Source organism: Pollachius pollachius, assembly GCF_949987615.1.
Source record: "Pollachius pollachius genome assembly, chromosome: 10".
Lineage (NCBI taxonomy): Eukaryota > Metazoa > Chordata > Actinopteri > Gadiformes > Gadidae > Pollachius > Pollachius pollachius.
The window spans coordinates 3,933,018-3,950,506 of record NC_136943.1 but is presented as its reverse complement, the minus strand read 5'-3'; the positions used below and the strand labels follow the sequence as shown (position 1 = coordinate 3,950,506).

Genomic DNA, 17,489 nt, shown 5'->3' with positions numbered 1-17,489 from the left:
CAGGCCTTTGAGGACAGACCATGTGGGGGCTAGCGGCTCCCACAACACGATACAGCGTTCTTGTTCCGGGCTGAATGGAAGGTACACCAGACTAGAGTGGCCCCGAAGACCACATTTAAAAGCCATTTGGCGGAATATAATGAACAAGAAACACGTGTAATTTTCGAAACATTAAAAACTTTAATAAAAGGCAATTATAATAAAACAATTGAACCAAAATTAACATCTCTGCTAAATGCAAAGTATACAAAAGTAAAAGCTTAGGTGGAACGGGAAAAAAATGACGACAGCTCAATTTACGAACAAAAACGCATTCAAAACGGGACAAATGTTGGAGACCCAGTGGAGAGTTGAAGATCCTAACGCAGACTAAAGGCCCTGAGTTCGCGATGCCACCAGTCATCTGGTACATCTCCATCTAAACCTATCTGATAACTGTCAAACTAAAGCCCACATTATAAATTACATTTTTTTTTAGCAATTCCTGGTATGCAAAGTCCACAATGTCTTCCACAGATGAGGGTGGGGGGGGGGGGTTGGAGTCATTCTGCTTGTCGCTCCTCAGAGACCCAGAGCGCCTTGTGTGTAAATTCAGTTTATTGTGATCAACATTTTCCCACGGACATGACGTCATATCTCCGTCATATCTAATAACCGCTGAAGTTGCCTCTTCCGTACGCGCCGCCGCCCGCCCCGCCGCCACCACCGCGGGGGTACGGGGCCGCGTTCCGGTTGGCATAGTTCCCCCCCTTCATGGCGCCGTACGCCGAAGACTGCTGTCCGTAGTCCCCGCCAAAGTCATTGTAGCCGTTACCGTAGCCGCCACCGGCCCCCGCCATCTGCCCGTAGCCGCCCGCCCCGTAGCCTCCACCGCCATACCCTCCGTTTCCGTAGCCGCCGCCGTAGCCACCGTCGTTGTAGCCTCCGCCGTAGCCGCCGCCGCCGCCGTAGCCTCCACCGCCGCCGCCCCCTCTCCCGCCGCCGTAGCCGTTATACGCGCCTCGTCCCCCGCGGCCTCCACGGCCGCCGCGGCCACCCGCCGCGAGCACCTCCTGCTTGGTGAGCGCCTTCTTCACCTCCACTTTATGCCCGTTGATGGTGTGGTACTTCAGCAGCACGGCCTTGTCCGCGGAGTCGTTGTCGTCGAAGTAGACAAAGCCGAAGCCGCGCTTCTTCCCGGTCAGCTTGTCGGAGATGATTTCGGCCTTCTCCACTACCCCAAACTGGCCGAAGTATTCAAGGAGATGGCTCTCCTCGGTCTCGTCCTTAAGCCCGCCGAGGAAAACCTTCTTGACCTTAGCCAGCGCTTCGGGCCGGCCGGCGTCCTCCCGGGCTACGGCCCTCTTCACCTCCACGCTGTTCCCGTCCAGCACATGCGGCCGGGCGGCCATTGCTGCGTCTGCCTCTTCGCCGGTGGAGTAGGTGACGAAACCGAAGCAGCGGGACCGCTGCAGCTGGTGGTTAATCACCACCACGCAGTCGGTGATGGCGCCGTATTGTTCGAAGTGCAGGCGGAGGCCCTCCTCGGTGGTCTCCACGTTCAGCCCGCCGACGAACAGCTTACACAATTGTTGAGTCGCCATGTTGAACCAGACAGAGTGACGCGCTGCAGACCGAGCTCCTTCTTCTTCAACCGAGACCCGCGGACTCCAGCCAATCACTGCTCTGGGTGCTTGCGACGTAGAGGCCGCTGATTAGTTCAATCAAACTTGCCTCCGCCCACGGATATATCACCTCCGCCCACACGAACGTCTCGAGACAAAATGGCCCCGAGATAGAAAAAAATCATTGTATTATAAATGTACAACATTATAATATATTTGATTAACAATGACTACGGTCAATATGTATTTGATTAACTTATTATTGACTGGGTCCCTATCAGGGAATATACAATAAGACATTCATCCGTATTTTCCGTTTACATTTGTCCACACATCTGCAGCCGGCGTGTGGCCTACTTCTAGAAAGATTCGCTATATCCCTATAGCTTGTCGTCCCAGTGTGCTTCTATTTAACTTTATTTATAATCAGTGTATATCTATTTAACTTTATTTCAACAGTGTTCCTCTAAGAGTTTTACTTCTGATCCTAGTATACTTTTATTTACCTTTATTTTTAATCAGAACCTCTATAGAGCTTTAGTTCTAATCCTAGTGTAATTCTAATAAGCATTAACTATTTAGTTAACTTCTATAGAGCTTCTATTTTGAGCCTATTGTACTTTTATGACTATATATAATAGAGAACCTATTTTTTGCTACACTAGATAGCTACATACACAGCCTACTTCTATAGCTTAAGGACTGATCTGAGCTACTTCTATATCTTAAGGACTAATCAGTTTACTTTAGCTTACGGAATAATCCAATCTTACTTTTATATTTTAAGGACAAATCAGTTTACTTCTGTAGCTTAAGGACTAATCAGTGTAGCTCTATAGTTTAAAGGCTAATGTATTTCTCAAGCTTTAGTCAGTGTACTGCAGCTGACGTAGTCAATGTTCTTCTATAGTATAAAGCCAATGTATTTCTATAGCTTGACTAGCCAAAGTGTATGTCTATAGCTGACCTAATCAGTGTATGTCTATAGCTTAACTAGTCAGTGTACTTCTATAGTTTAACTAATGTTTAAAGCTTTAACACCAACATCGTAGTATTGGCATAACGCTTTACTAATATTTTTTAGCCGTGTACTTCTATAGCTTCACACAAGTGTGCCTTCATAACATTGGCAGCACCAGTTGGCGTGATTAGAACACATTGTTTAGCTGCACACCAGATCAGTTTTAGTTTGGTACATCCATCGTAGGATGCTACGATGGATGCTCATCCCAAGTCATAACAATCTCAGCCCATTTTGGCATCATGTTTACCATCTGCAACCACCTACCCTATGAACGTCATCTATGCAAGCACATCCAAAGTTAACTGTTTATGTTTGTGTACAGTTACAAAGCAGTTACTCCATGCAGCGTTGTGCCCACAGGAGTACTCAACTGTGGCTGAACAATTACAGCTGATGTGACAAATCGGAGGGACGGACGGCCGGCCGGCCGGCCTTTTTACTGCCAGCACCCAAACGTCTGAGTAGTCTGCTGCAGCGGACGCTATGCTATGAGACCTCCGGGGCAGATGTTGACCTCACTCTTAACGAGCCCCATGGAGAATATAACTGGTCTTCCATCCTTTAAACCAGTTACCATAATGCTTCTTTATCAATGTCATAGCCCTATCGGTTATGTTACTGCGGCATCTCCCTCAGGTTTGATCATATTAGGAGGTTGCATTGCAAGAACTACCAACAAGATATTAAAATATATATTTATTTCATTCCGTTAAAACTTTACATATACCTGGGTATAAAAATAATTGACATTCAGGGTTTAGTGTTCCTGTAAAAGAACGCTGCATCCTCTCCTTCCTGTAAAGGAACGAAACTATTGTGAGCACTTCATAGAGGAGCGAAACTATTGTGAGCACTTCAAGACAGCAGGGAGCTGGATGTACAGCCGTTTAACTTTGACGCGTTCCCATTTCCCTTGACAGGGGGAGAATAAAGGGTTTTGTATACATTAACCAAACTAACATATTTTCATTTAACCCAAGTCAATTAATACATTAACTGTTATCAAATGTTATTGTTTCAAATTGTATTACAGTGTCAGGAGACTGTACCATCAGAACACCTAAACATACATTATAAAACATTATTTTCCCAGCTACCATATATGTTCACCTGCACTGGAAGAGGACCAATCACAACGTGGCGGGCCTGCATCCACCTGGCGAAGCCCCGTCCATACCGTTACCATAACAACCTTGAGGACGGAGAGAAGAGAATGAGAAAGGGACATTGAACCATTGAGGACCACCCCCCCCTCCCACAGTAGAAAAGAGCATATGACCATTTAATCTAGGAAAGAACGACTGCCATAAACATCTAAGACACAACAGTAGTGTGCCATCTCATTATCCATAAGGTGCAGCAACACAGTGAGAACATGTTTACATACCTAGTTTGCTGGAAGTGGTATCCTAAAGAGATATTTCAGTCCTACTGGTAATCAACAGGTTCCTCATCAGCCTATAAACAAAGTGCTACGGCTAGCTTGGCTGGTTAGCCTACAGGGTAACAGTATGAACACCTAAATATAGGAATAATCAAAGATAAATAACACATCCCTCAGATCCACATAGAAAATAAGTCAGAAGAGGAATAAAACAATTAAAAACCCTTCAGAGCCTCCATGCATGGGCTGCGGGCAGTTCAAGTCACCCACCTGAGGTATCCATCTAACAGGTAACTAATGCTGCAGTCATAAGGTCTTATTTACCTGTGAAACAACTTAAGGCATCCTGGTTAAATAAGTAAAATAAACTAACTAAGTTTGCACAACTTTTTTATTTAAAATGAACATACATAGGCATACCAAAATGTTCGAACAATAATTGGGTTTTGATCTCAAGACATTAAAGTATACAATATACATGACATGAAAATAAATGGAAAGGGAGTGTTTAATATGATCAATGGACTGAAAAGAGTCCACACATTAACACTACAAAATGCTGGGAACAAAACTAATCTTAAAATACAAAGAAAGGAATGGGGGTTTTCCAACAAACAGTCCTAACCCTAAGTAGGATAAAAGAATGAGTGCAAATAAAAAAATCATATCCAACTTTATAACGACAGCTACACGCCCTCTATGTTACCCGAGTCCTGGATAAGAGTCCTAGGGTCCTGGACTTAAGAGTCCTGGTCCTACAAGACATAAGTATACCGCGTCCTAGAAGTATTGAGAGAAGTATTGAGTCCTAGAAGTATCGAAGTATCGAGTCCTAGAAGTATCGAGTCCTAGAAGTATCGAGTCCTAGAAGTAGGGCATAGCCGGCTTTCAGGGAAGTGGTCTTCCTACCTGTAGGATTTTGAGGTCTTCGTTTGATTTGGGTTCACCGTGTTTCTGCTGGGCTTAATGCAGAGAGCTCATGACTGAATGGAGTGGCGGTACGGTGGAGGGCGTGCGGACCGTCTTTCGTGGTCTAATAACCTCCGTTGTACCCGCCTCTCTGGTACCCACCGCCCCGGGCGTAGGGAGCCGCGCTGCGCTGGGCCCCGTAGCCAGGAGCAGCGCCCTTCATCGGGCCGTAGCCGGAGGGCTGCTGGTTGTAGCCGCTGCCGAAGTCACTGTAGCCGTTTCCTCCGCCATAGCCGCACATCTGCTCTCCGTAGCCCCCGCCGTAACCACCGTTATAACCGGCGCCATAACCGCCACTGTAGCCTCCACCGTAACCTCCACTGTACCCGCCTCCGTAGCCACCGTCACCACCGCCGTAGCCGCTGTATCCGCCTCCTCCTCCTCCTCCTCCCCGGCCGAAGCCATTTCCCCTCATACCCCTCATCCCCCCGCGGCCCCGAAGCCGCCCGCCGCTCTTATTGGCCGCGTCGATCTCCTGCTTGGTGAGGGCCTTCTTCACCTCCACCTTGTGGCCAAGGATGGTGTGGTACTTCACCACCACCGACTTGTCGGCGGAATCGTTGTCGGTGAAGTGAACAAAGCCGAAGCCCCTTTTCTTCCCGCTGGCCTTCTCGGAAATGACCTCGGCCTTCTCGATTTCACCGTAACGGGAGAAATATTCGGTCAGCGTTTCTTCTTCGATGTCGTCTTTCAAACCCCCGACGAAGATTTTCTTGACCTTGGCGAGGGCCTCGGGGTTGTTGGAGTCCTCCCGGGCCATGGCCCTCTTGAGCTCGGCCTGCGTCCCGTCGATGACATGCGGCCGGGCCGCCATGGCGCCGTCCGCCTCCTCGGCGGTGGAGAAGGTGACGAAGCCGAAGCAGCGGGAACGCTGCAGCTGCTTGTTCACCACCACCACGCAGTCAGTTAGAGTACCGAACTGCTCGAAGTGCTTCCGGAGACCATCGTCGTCCGTGTCGACGTTCAACCCGCCGACGAACAGTTTACACAGCTGGTCCGCCGCCATCTTAGAGATCAGTGAAGGAGTTAGTAACGTGGGGGAAACAGTAGACGAGCGTCTCTACCGAGCTGCGGAGCCGCCTGTATTTATACCGGAGGGGCGTGGCGACCTGCTGACGTGCGATCACGTGTTTCATGCCCAGCGAACTCATGTTATTGCGTCTTTATAACCGAAATATAGACGGAGTAACGCATGTAAAACCCACGTTTAACATCTTTTTTTTTAAACTTGTTTTTATTTCAGTCATTTCATCACATATTCCACCGTGTATAAGGTTTCCTAACCGACCATTTCCGACCATGCCTTCCTAACGCTCAGTCCCTACTTTCCGTTGTTAACCCTAGCCCAGGCCGCTGGGCCCCCTGTGTTCAGGGTGGGAACAACAAAGGCCTGCTGTGTCATATTAAAGTATATAGTACTAAAGTACAGTGTGTGTGAGTATACTATTGTATTGTAATTAATTAATAATTAATACGGTTATCCCAGCCATCATTTATCTAAACACTTTCATGAATACAATTTAAACAAACACTAATGAATGCAAAGCCAGCTTCCACATGTCGACAGGCGAGTGTCTAACTTTAAAGAAGTTTTTATTTATTTTAATCAAATACATTTTATTGAAACTCGAAAGAAAAAATAAACCTGAAGAGTATCACATATTGTTAGAATTACTCTTAATGTTTGATTGGATTTTTTCATTCAAAGTGACGCGCTCATTCAAAGGTAGAATCAACTCAACAACATTCCAGAGTGAAAATGTAGACCTCTGTTATTAGCATGTGAATGCCTGCAAAGTATCAGCCATAGAAACTATGGGCTGAGGTGTTGAGCAGGCGACAGAGTAGGCCTACAGCTAACCAGAGTTTCACTTTTAGTGGGGCCTAGATCTAGAGAACCAAACGGGTCTATATACACATACCTGTACTAATACACTAGTACCAATACTGGGGATATTGCTAACCTCACCTATCTAAACATGGTTAGTTCTTTATACAGGGTGAGCTAGCTACAATACCTAATACACAATCTAAATAGGATTCGTTTATAGGTTCTATAGGGTGAGCTAGGGTAATCCGATAGTTTAATGGCTCTATACACACAACCTAAAGCTGACTCTTTGCGCTGACCTCCAAACTATTAACCTTCCGCAAGCTGCAGGGGTTATGGACCCGGGTTAGGGTACGAACCAATGGGATAGAACCCATGACAAGAGCCAGCGGTCGGGTTTGGGTTCATCATTGTGAGCACAATGGGAGTGATTGAGTAGATATAGAAAAATATATACATATCTAGAGTTATATTATGTATCACGTGTTGTTACATAATATAATAAGTTGTATAATAATAAGTAAACCAAGTAGATATTGATCCACTCAGCGATTAATATAAATCTAATATCCAACAGGACACTAGACAGTTTCAAAGTAAGAAGTAGAACTAGTGTATAAACACAAGTCATCTTTATTGTCATGTTCGTCATTGAAAAAAGGAACTAGAAGACATTTAGTGAGGGACACCCCAGGTCCCTCGAAGGAACCCACTGCCTGTGGGCGGTCGAGGAGAACGCTCAGCCCCGCAGGAAGAACACCGCTCATTAAAAACAACAGATGGAGAGTTGAGGATGCGTGGTTATTATTATTATATAAGTACATCGTATTGACTACAAACCTGTTCCCTTAAAGAGGAGGAGCAGGACAACATCACTCGGTTTAGAGAGCCGTGCCACTGGTCCTCATCACACTCAATCTGTACACAATAAGTTGGATGCTCATCTAATATTTACATTTCTCTTCCAGGGAAAACTCAGCTTCACAGTCAAAATGGCTGCCGCTCTCTGGGGACCTCCACTTTTCATTTCTACATCACTAACCCTAAAATGGTGACCCTCCAAAAAACACAAACACTGGGTAGGATGGGAGTCAGCACGTGACCAACAGCTCTCCTCTTCTTGTGATAGGATGGCGGGAACATGGCAGCCACACGCAAACCAAACAGGAAGCTTCCAATCACAGCAGACCATGTAGATCACATGATGTAGACCTTCTCAGCCTGAGAAAAGCTGAAGACTTCTTTGGTTCGGGGGCAGATCACCTTGTCATCCTGGCGGATGGACAGCAGGGACTACAGGGAACAGAATCACAGACCAATGGCCATTTAATCATACAACACACACGAGCACCGCTCTTTGAGTTATCAATCTCAAATAAGGGAATGTTACGCTTCAAGTAATAAATTGTATTTTGTACATTTTTCAGAATTTTCCCATTTGCTCTCGGATTACACCGGTCTGAGTATACGAGAGGGTGGAGGTGACGTAGGTACACTAGCTAGTGGACCAGAGGGTGGAGGTGACGTAGCTACACTAGCTAGTGGACCAGAGGGTGGAGCTACACTAGCTAGTGGACCAGAGGGTGGAGGTGACGTAGCCCTGACACACCAACCAGATCACCGGTCGTCGGCGTGCTCGGTGACCTGGGTCTGTTCAGTGTGTGCTGTGCAATCGGCCGTCCTAAAAGCCGTTGCGATCTTGTCAAGCCCGTCGGGGTTCTTTCCCGCCGATTGCAAGTGTTGAATCGGCCATGACCAAAATCGGTCGGACTGCCTTTTCCGCCGACGACCGGCAGTCGGAATGGTGTGTCATGGGGGTCCATTAGATGTTGTGGTATGGTGTATTCGCCGACCGCCGGCGACGTGGTTTACTCCACCTCTTCACAGGGAACTCACGTTGTATCCGTAGACGTAACCGTTGGGCAGCATCATGGGGGGGTTGTTCTCGTTCATCACCTCCCCGGAGATCTTGCAGACCAGCCGTGAGTTGGCGCAGTGGGCCATGGGCAGCGGCTGGGCCAGCTTGTTCAGAGACTTACTGCACACGGGGCAGTCTGGGTTCTTAGAGGAGCCCTCCTCTTTGTAGCACTGACTGAGGGAACGTTCAGGACAACCACACGTATAACAGCACCCTAGGGTGACAGCTCCATACAGAACCCCCCTAACAGCACGGCCCCCTAGGGGGACATACAGAAGCCTCCTAACAGCACGGGACCGTTCAGATGGAGCAGAGACCATACAGACGCAGTATTATCAGGGATGGAACAACCCTGGCCCCGACCCTAACCCCCTGACCCTAACCCTAACCCCGACTCTGACCCAGTATTCAGCTAGCATTCAGAATTAGCCGGGCTAGCTAGCAGGCTGCACTTGGCTGGCCGTGGAGGGGCTAGGAAGGATACGGCGTCTTGATGGCCGAGAGCCCGGCCTGTAGGGTGATGGTGAACACCGAGTTGTTGCCCAGCTGGTGGAGTCGGTAGTTGTCGTATCGGAACTGTTGAATCAGCATCTTCCAGCGCGCTGGGTCCAACAGATCCTGCACACAAATGTGAGTTTACTAGCAGTTACATTAGCTTCATTTACTTTACTAGCAGTTGCAGTAGCTTTAGTTACTTTACTATTAGTAACAGTAGCTTTAGTTAATTTACTAGCAGTTACACTAGCTTTAGTTACTTTATTAGCAGTTACAGTATCACAGTACAGTAGAAGGGGGGGGGGGTTGGTCGGGCTATCTAGCAGGCTGGATAGCCAACTGGTCGTAACCGGTTGGCCGTACGACTAGAAGCCTAATTGACATCTATCAAGGGAAGTGGATTTTTCGCCTCCGATTCAAATCTTTCATATCACTCCACAAGTAGTCCGGTAACTTACAAACCCAAGCGTATTCGGTTGTTAAGCGACGTCAACGTCTTTGGCAAACTATTTCTCTGGGCTCTAAGGGCTGATGTGGGTGTTACCTTACCTTATAAGGGCTGATGTGGGTGTTACCTTACCTTATAAGGGCTGATGTGGGTGCTACCTTACCTTATAAGGGCTGATGTGGGTGTCCGAGGGGAAGGCCAGCATCCCCATCACCTGGCGGACCTCGTCCAGCTGGCCGCCCTCCGCTTGACTGAAGTGCTTCCTCGCATGTCTGACACACACACAAGCACACACACACACACACACACACACACACGATGAGAGGTTAGGGTTAGTTAGTGGGTTAGATAGTGGGTCCAAGGGATAGTAAGTGGGTCCTAGGGTTAGTTAGTGGGTTAGGCTTAGTTAGTGGGTTAGGGTTAGGTAGTGGGTCCTAGGGTTAGGGTTAGTTAGTGGGTTAGGGTAGCGGGTTAGGGTTAGTAAGTGGGTTAGTGAGTGGGTCCTAGGGTTAGGTTTAGTTAGTGGATCCTAGGGTTAGGGATAAGAGTTAGTTAGTTGGTTAGGGTTAGTTAGTGGGTTAAAGTTAGGGGTTGGGGTTAGTTATTTGGTTAGTGTTGGGATAGATAGTGGGTTAGGGTTAGTGAGTGGATCCTAGGGTTAGGATTAGTGAGTGGGTTAGGGTTGGGGTTGGTTAGTGGGTTAGGGTTTAGGGTTGGTTAGTGGGGCCTACCTGACTCCATCCATGCGTTTGTTCTGTCTGATGAGCTCAATGAACTCCTGGATCCTCAGGCTGAACTCCAGGTAGCTCTAAGGCGGTAAAGAACAGGGTGGGGGTTAGGCCATGACTCCCTGTAATCAACCTCTACAGGCTCCCTTATCCTCCGCCCGGAACGTTCGTCAGCAGCTCCTCTGTCCTGGAGAACCTGGATTTAGAAAAGGCGTTTTCCCAATCATGGAAAACAAAGTTACCAAATGTGGTGAGAGAGCATCGTGGGGACCTCCCAGCCCTGCGCCCTGCTCAGTGAGGGAGAGAGGGTCGGGCTAGGGCCAGTCACCACAGGGCTTCCTGAGCTATTTCTAATGAAGCTTTCTAATGAAAAGTAATCATTTTAATTATGTTAATGTGATGATATGTATTTCCCCCCTAGGATTGGGGGAGGGAAGCCCTGAGGTCTCTGTTCACCTCATAACCAATCGCTCCATATTTAGTTAAGTAGACAAATAACTGTAAAATATATATATATATTTTGATAGATGAGTCGTGTGTTACTTTGCGCATCCTTATTGATGAAACTAACAACTGCTAAAACGATGAATAAATGATGCTATCGCCATTCACCTACAGGTGAGTAGAGAGGAGGCGGGCCCTAATACAGGTGAGTAGAGAAGAGGAGGGCCCTACTACAGGTGAGTAGAGAGGAGGCGGCCCCTACTACAGGTGAGTAGAGAGGAGCCGGGCCCTACTACAGGTGAGTAGAGAGGAGGCGGGCCCTACTACAGGTGAGTAGAGAGGAGGAGGGCCCTACTACAGGTGAGTAGAGAGGAGGCGGGCCCTAATACAGGTGAGTAGAGAGGAGGAGGGCCCTACTACAGGTGAGTAGAGAGGAGGCGGGCCCTACTACAGGTGAGTAGAGAGGAGGCGGGCCCTACTACAGGTGAGTAGAGAGGAGGAGGGCCCTACTACAGGTGAGTAGAGAGGAGGAGGGCCCTACTACAGGTGAGTAGAGAGGAGGAGGGCCCTACTACAGGTGAGTAGAGAGGAGGCGGGCCCTACTACAGGTGAGTAGAGAGGAGGCGGGCCCCTACTACAGGTGAGTAGAGACGAGGCGGGCCCATACTACAGGTGAGTAGAGACGAGGTATGCCCATACTACAGGTTAGAACTAACTACTGACACAATACTAACCTTCATTTTGCGGAGGCGGGACTTGTTGTCATGGCACCAAGCGAGACAGGTGGCGGTTTCCTGTCTCTCCAAAGACTCCTCCACCTCTTTAGCCGTCAGGAACATCTCGATGTTAACAAGATCCTATGATGAAACAATGTTGTCAATGGTAGGTTGGACATGTTGGTAGTTTGGACATGTTGGTAGCTGGGACATGTTGGTAGTTGGGACATGTTGATAGTTGGGACATGTTGGTAGCTGGGACATGTTGGTAGTTGGGACATGTTGGTAGTTGGGACATGTTGGTAGTTGGGACATGTTGGTAGTAAGGACTCTTGTCTTTTTCCAATGGTCATAAGGTTAATAGTACTATAGGAGTGTAGTAGTAGTGGTTTATAGAACTAAAGTAGTGTCGTAGTGGTTTATAGAACTATAGTAGTGTAGTAGTAGTGGTTTAAAGAACTATACTACTATAGTAGAGGTGGTTTATAGTACTATAGTCTGTGGTTTATAGTACTATAGTCTAGTAGTGGTTTATAGTACTATAGTCCAGTAGTGGTTTATAGTACTTTAGTAGTATAGTAGTACCTCGATGCCGCTCTGGCGCGCCAGCTTCACGGCCGTGTTGTAGTAGCCACAGCGCAGCAGATGCTCCACCATCATGCGGTCCATCCTCTTCTTCTTCCACAGGCTGACGGAGGCGAGCTGGTCGCTGCTGTGCTCCTTCAGGTGTTCAATACGACGCTTACACAGCTTAGCGCTCTCATCCTCCGCCTGGATGGACTCCGCCGCCTGGGGGAGTAAACCATGAGCACACATGGAGTATACGGTGAGTACACATGTAGTAGACTGTGAGTACACATGTAGCAGACTGTGACAACACATGTAGCAGACTTTGAGAACACATGTAGTAGACTGGGAGTACACATGTAGCAGACTGGGAGTACACATTTAGCAGACTGGGAGTACACATGTAGCAGACTGGGAGTACAAATGTAGCAGACTGTGAGTACACATGTAGTACGTGGTAGCGAGTACTAACCTTCCTCTTGAGGGCGCTCAGCTTCTCCACCACGCCGTCCAGCAGAGACACCACCGAGTGGACGGCCGGGAAGCTGCTCAGGGTCTTCTCCAGCTCCGCCACCACCATGCTGACGTGGCTCGTCTCCCGGTCGATGTTCTTCTGAGCGGCTCGGAACCGCTTGTTCAGGGTCTCGTATGGAACCTGGCCCCCCAGTATAGAGGGTCAGGGCTCAGCGGACCAGTAACAACTGGGTTTACACCAGTACAGCCAATGGGAAGCCAGGAAACACTAAGCAACTGACCAGGCCCACTGAGAACAACTAGTATTACTATAAGTACTAGTATTACTATTAGACAGATTAAAGATAAGTACTAGTATTACTATTAGACACATCAAAGATAAGTACTAGTATTTATATTAGACACATCAAAGATAAGTACTAGTATTACTATTAGAAACCTTGAAGATAAATTGTAGTATTACTATTAGATACATTAAAGACAAGTACTAGTATTACTGTTAAGACACATTAAAGACAAATACTAGTATTACTATTAGACACATTAAAGATCAGTACTAGTATTATAAGTATTACTATAAGATACATTAAAGATAAGATAATAAACTTTTCATATTTCTGAACATCAACAGTATGCTCAGACCCTACGTCATCCACTCTTTCACCTATATTATTACATTATCTTTACTAAGAACTACTAGTATTACTGTTATTCTTCCCCATATCACCTATATGATTAACTTATCTTTACTGAGAACTACTAGTATTACGGTTAGTCTTCTCCTTCATCACCTATATTATATGTATATGTATATCCTCCTGATGACCAACATTTTGTTCTGCCTAAAAACAAAATGTGGTCTGAGGTCCGCGTCCCGTCATGTAGACCTGGTCTTCGTGGACCTGGTCTCCGTAGACCTGGTCCTAATCCAGACCAGAGCTCCAGACCAGCTATTATCTTCTGTTTTAGAGTTGATCCCCTCTCTTTGCGGAGATTCTTTACCTTTAGTGTCGGATATTCCTGGACCTTCAACGCCATGGAGAGTTGAGAGGCTGTCTCCTGCACCGCCATCTTGGCTTTCTGCTTGTTTTTTTTCCAATGTGGACCAACTACTGCCATCTAGTGGACTAAATACTGCCACCTAGTGGACTAAATACCAAGGGGACTAAATACTGCCACCTGGTGGACTAAATACAGCCACCTAGTCAGGACTAAATACTAACCCCTAGTGGACTAAATACCTAGTCGACTAAATACTGCTACATAGTGAACTAAATACTGCCATCTAGTGGACTAAATACTGCCACCTCGTGAACTAAATACTGCCACCTAGTGGACAGAATACTGCCACCTAGTGGACTAAATGCTGCCACCTAAAGTGGACGCATTAGCTCAGCATCACTCATTGCGCGGCTCGCAAGCCACATGCAGCTCGCCAAGCCTCTATTAAATATATATATATATATATATATATATATATATATATATATATATATATATATATATATATATATATATATACATATACATATATATATATATATATATATATATATATATATATATATATATATATATATACACAGTGATATGATCATGCAGTGAATACAGATATTTAAAAAAACAATACAAACAATTATTTAAAAAATAAATCAACAGCGGCATTAAAAGGTGGAAATATAGCCATGTCTAGAAAATATTTTTAAACTTGCTCGGCTCTACGCTGACAGCGGGGTTGCCAGATTGGCGGTTTTCCTGCATAACAAGAGAGAATGTGCTCTTTGGATGGACTTATTCTTATAAACTTATTCTTCAATAGCTTCCATGTTATGTGACCCAGTGTCTCCACATTATTCCAGAAAATAGCACACAGTCACACAAGTCTTAATTTTCCTCTCAAAGTGCACCAGTTTGATGCATTCCAGGTTAAAAGGTACCAAATTTTCTTCCGGGGGAGCATGCCCCCGGACCCCGCTAAGGACCGGGTGCCCTCCACAGTTTCACAAAATTCTGTGGGAAACACTGCTTCAGGGAGGACATATTATTAAGCAGGCATACTTATTTATGACTGGATTTATAGCTTTTGATACTTTGCGGTAAAAATGGCTCTCCTGTTGACGTCGTCCTGTCAGTGCGGCTCTCCTGAAAAAAATAGTGAATACCACTGCATTAGCTAATCACCGTAGTGAACAGACCTCCTTGCTATGGCCTGGAGACCAGCGCTTACATCACAGTTTGCTCCAAAGGAGGATCCGAAAGTGAATGTCATGTTCCGTTATTCCAATGACTTCACATCTCGGTAAAAAATAGTTTAATTATTAATTTATTAGAACTAGACTGACACGGATGTTGACTTCCGTTGACTCGAATTAATATATTAAAAGTAGAATATCTTACAGTTGTTGGTCCTAGGGTTAGGGTAAGGGTTAGTTAAAAATAATAATAAAAAATCGGAGAGTTAGTGTGTGATTCCAAGCTATTCTGAACATTTCAAAAGTGGAATTGAATCTCTATGTAAAACATTGTGGGAGGAGTAGGGTCCCAACGTTTGAGAGTAACAAAGAAAGAAAGAAGAAAGAGAGTGAGTGCTGTTGTCAGCACAATAAAGAACCTGTTAGGAAGCAGAGTGTTAGCCAATATAGTCAGGATTTAGTCTGCGTTCATCTATACTGTACACATGCATAATATGAAAATACAAGCATCTGAAAATAAAGTACAAAAAAAGAATAGTAAAAAAAAATTAAAAGAATAAAAAATTTAAATGGTGTCTCATGCTAGGGTTAGGGTTAGTCTCTCGATGCAGTAAAGTTAGCTCTGCTCTAAACATTAATCTCCTCAACAACACACACGGTTCATCACCTCCTGCACCTCGACCCGGGTATGTTGAGGACATTTACGGAAAATAATACCACTGGGAATTTGGCTGAATTTGAACGTTTATTCACGATCTGTACAACTGTCACTCAAACATATGAACCAGCGACATCATCGGAGCCCGCTCACAGACCTCCTGGGTCCCCCCAGCTCCGTCTCTCACCTGACGGTCAGGTCCGTCTCTCACCTGTCAGCTCCGTCTCTCACCTGACGGTCAGCTCCGTCTCTCACCTGTCAGCTCCGTCTCTCACCTGACGGTCAGCTCCGTCTCTCACCTGTCAGCTCCGTCCTCACCTGTCAGCTCCGTCCTCACCTGTCAGCTCCGTCATCACCTGTCAGCTCCGTCATCACCTGTCAGCTCCGTCTCTCACCTGTCAGCTCCGTCTCTCACCTGACGGTCAGCTCCGTCTCTCACCTGTCAGCTCCGTCTCTCACCTGTCAGCTACATCCTCACCTGTCAGCTCCGTCCTCACCTGTCAGCTCTGTCCTCACCTGTAAGCTCCGTCATCACCTGTCAGCTCCGTCTCTCACCTGTCAGCTCCGTCCTCACCTGTCAGCTCCGTCCTCACCTGTCAGCTCCGTCATCACCTGTCAGCTCCGTCTCTCACCTGTCAGCTCCGTCTCTCACCTGTCAGCTCCGTCATCACCTGTCAGCTCCGTCTCTCACCTGTCAGCTCCGTCTCACCTGTCAGCTCCGTCTCTCACCTGTCAGCTCCGTCCTCACCTGTCAGCTCCGTCATCACCTGTCAGCTCCGTCTCTCACCTGTCAGCTCCGTCTCACCTGTCAGCTCCGTCTCACCTGTCAGCTCCGTCTCTCACCTGTCAGCTCCGTCATCACCTGTCAGATCCGTCTCTCACCTGTCAGCTCCGTCTCACCTGTCAGCTCCGTCCTCACCTGTCAGCTCCATCTCTCACCTGTCAGCTCCGTCCTCACCTGTCAGCTCCGTCCTCACCTGTCAGCTCCGTCCTCACCTGTCAGCTCCGTCATCACCTGTCAGCTCCGTCTCTCACCTGTCAGCTCCGTCCTCACCTGTCAGCTCCGTCCTCACCTGTCAGCTCCGTCATCACCTGTCAGCTCCGTCATCACCTGTCAGCTCCGTCTCTCACCTGTCAGCTCCGTCCTCACCTGTCAGCTCCGTCCTCACCTGTCAGCTCCGTCCTCACCTGTCAGCTCCGTCATCACCTGTCAGCTCCGTCATCACCTGTCAGCTCCGTCTCTCACCTGTCAGCTCCGTCTCTCACCTGTCAGCTCCGTCATCACCTGTCAGCTCCGTCTCTCACCTGTCAGCTCCGTCTCACCTGTCAGCTCCGTCTCTCACCTGTCAGCTCCGTCCTCACCTGTCAGCTCCGTCATCACCTGTCAGCTCCGTCTCTCACCTGTCAGCTCCGTCTCACCTGTCAGCTCCGTCCTCACCTGTCAGCTCCGTCCTCACCTGTCAGCTCCGTCATCACCTGTCAGCTCCATCTCTCACCTGTCAGCTCCGTCTCTCACCTGTCAGCTCCGTCATCACCTGTCAGCGCCGTCATCACCTGTCATCTCCGTCTCACCTGTCAGCTCCGTCTCTCACCTGTCAGCTCCGTCCTCACCTGTCAGCTCCGTCATCACCTGTCAGCTCCGTCATCACCTGTCAGCTCCGTCTCTCACCTGTCAGCTCCGTCTCACCTGTCAGCTCCGTCTCTCACCTGTCAGCTCCGTCATCACCTGTCAGCTCCGTCTCTCACCTGTCAGCTCCGTCTCACCTGTCAGCTCCGTCCTCACCTGTCAGCTCCATCTCTCACCTGTCAGCTCCGTCTCGCACCTGACACAACATGTATCCGGGATACCAAGTCCAGAAAACACAATAGTTGATCTTTCTAAATGTTTGTTCCCTCCATAAAATCTATTTGATTTTGATACATGTTTTTATTGGTCCCATATCACAATGCAATGATAAATATCAGGAGCTGGGACTAGAGGTGTCTGTAACATGGGCTCCATCATCTGGTGGCTAGGACTAACGCTTACCCTAACCC

At 47.4% G+C, this 17,489-nt stretch overlaps 2 protein-coding genes across 4 annotated transcripts; both read right to left on the bottom strand.

Moving 5' to 3' along the window:
• Positions 1–157: 157 nt before the first annotated feature.
• LOC307082011 (uncharacterized protein) lies at positions 158–6,030 on the bottom strand. Of its 3 annotated transcripts, XR_013812186.1 has the most exons (3): positions 4,922–6,030; positions 3,739–3,820; positions 3,310–3,423 (listed from the first exon to the last, which is right to left on the bottom strand). XR_013812186.1 is itself a non-coding variant. In XM_079745414.1 (2 exons), the coding sequence occupies exons 1-2, from the start codon at positions 5,985–5,987 to the stop codon at positions 648–650; spliced, it is 1,227 nt and encodes a 408-aa protein (XP_079601540.1). In that variant the 5' UTR covers positions 5,988–6,030; the 3' UTR covers positions 158–647. The 3 variants fall into 3 exon arrangements, 1 of the variants encoding a protein (XP_079601540.1); XM_079745414.1 differs by lacking the exons at positions 3,310–3,423; positions 3,739–3,820 and adding an exon at positions 158–970 and having other exon boundaries at positions 5,084–6,030; XR_013812185.1 differs by having other exon boundaries at positions 3,739–6,030.
• Positions 6,031–6,701: 671 nt separating this feature from the next.
• maea (macrophage erythroblast attacher, E3 ubiquitin ligase) lies at positions 6,702–13,673 on the bottom strand (the record flags this gene model as incomplete). Its single annotated transcript, XM_079744365.1, has 9 exons — positions 6,702–8,105; positions 8,709–8,904; positions 9,215–9,348; positions 9,837–9,945; positions 10,405–10,481; positions 11,580–11,702; positions 12,147–12,350; positions 12,601–12,783; positions 13,605–13,673. 9 exons carry the CDS (start codon positions 13,671–13,673, stop codon positions 8,010–8,012), a joined length of 1,191 nt encoding a protein of 396 aa, XP_079600491.1. The 3' UTR covers positions 6,702–8,009.
• Positions 13,674–17,489: the final 3,816 nt, after the last annotated feature.

Coding starts and splice junctions, on each gene's coding strand:
- LOC307082011 (XM_079745414.1), bottom strand. CDS start 5,987: ATGGCGGCGGACCAGCTGTGTAAACTGTTCGTCGGCGGGTTGAACGTC. Junction 971..5,083: donor GGCTCCCTACGCCCGGGGCG/GTGGGTACCAGA, acceptor GCGGCGGGAGAG/GGGGCGGCGGCGGTGGAGGC.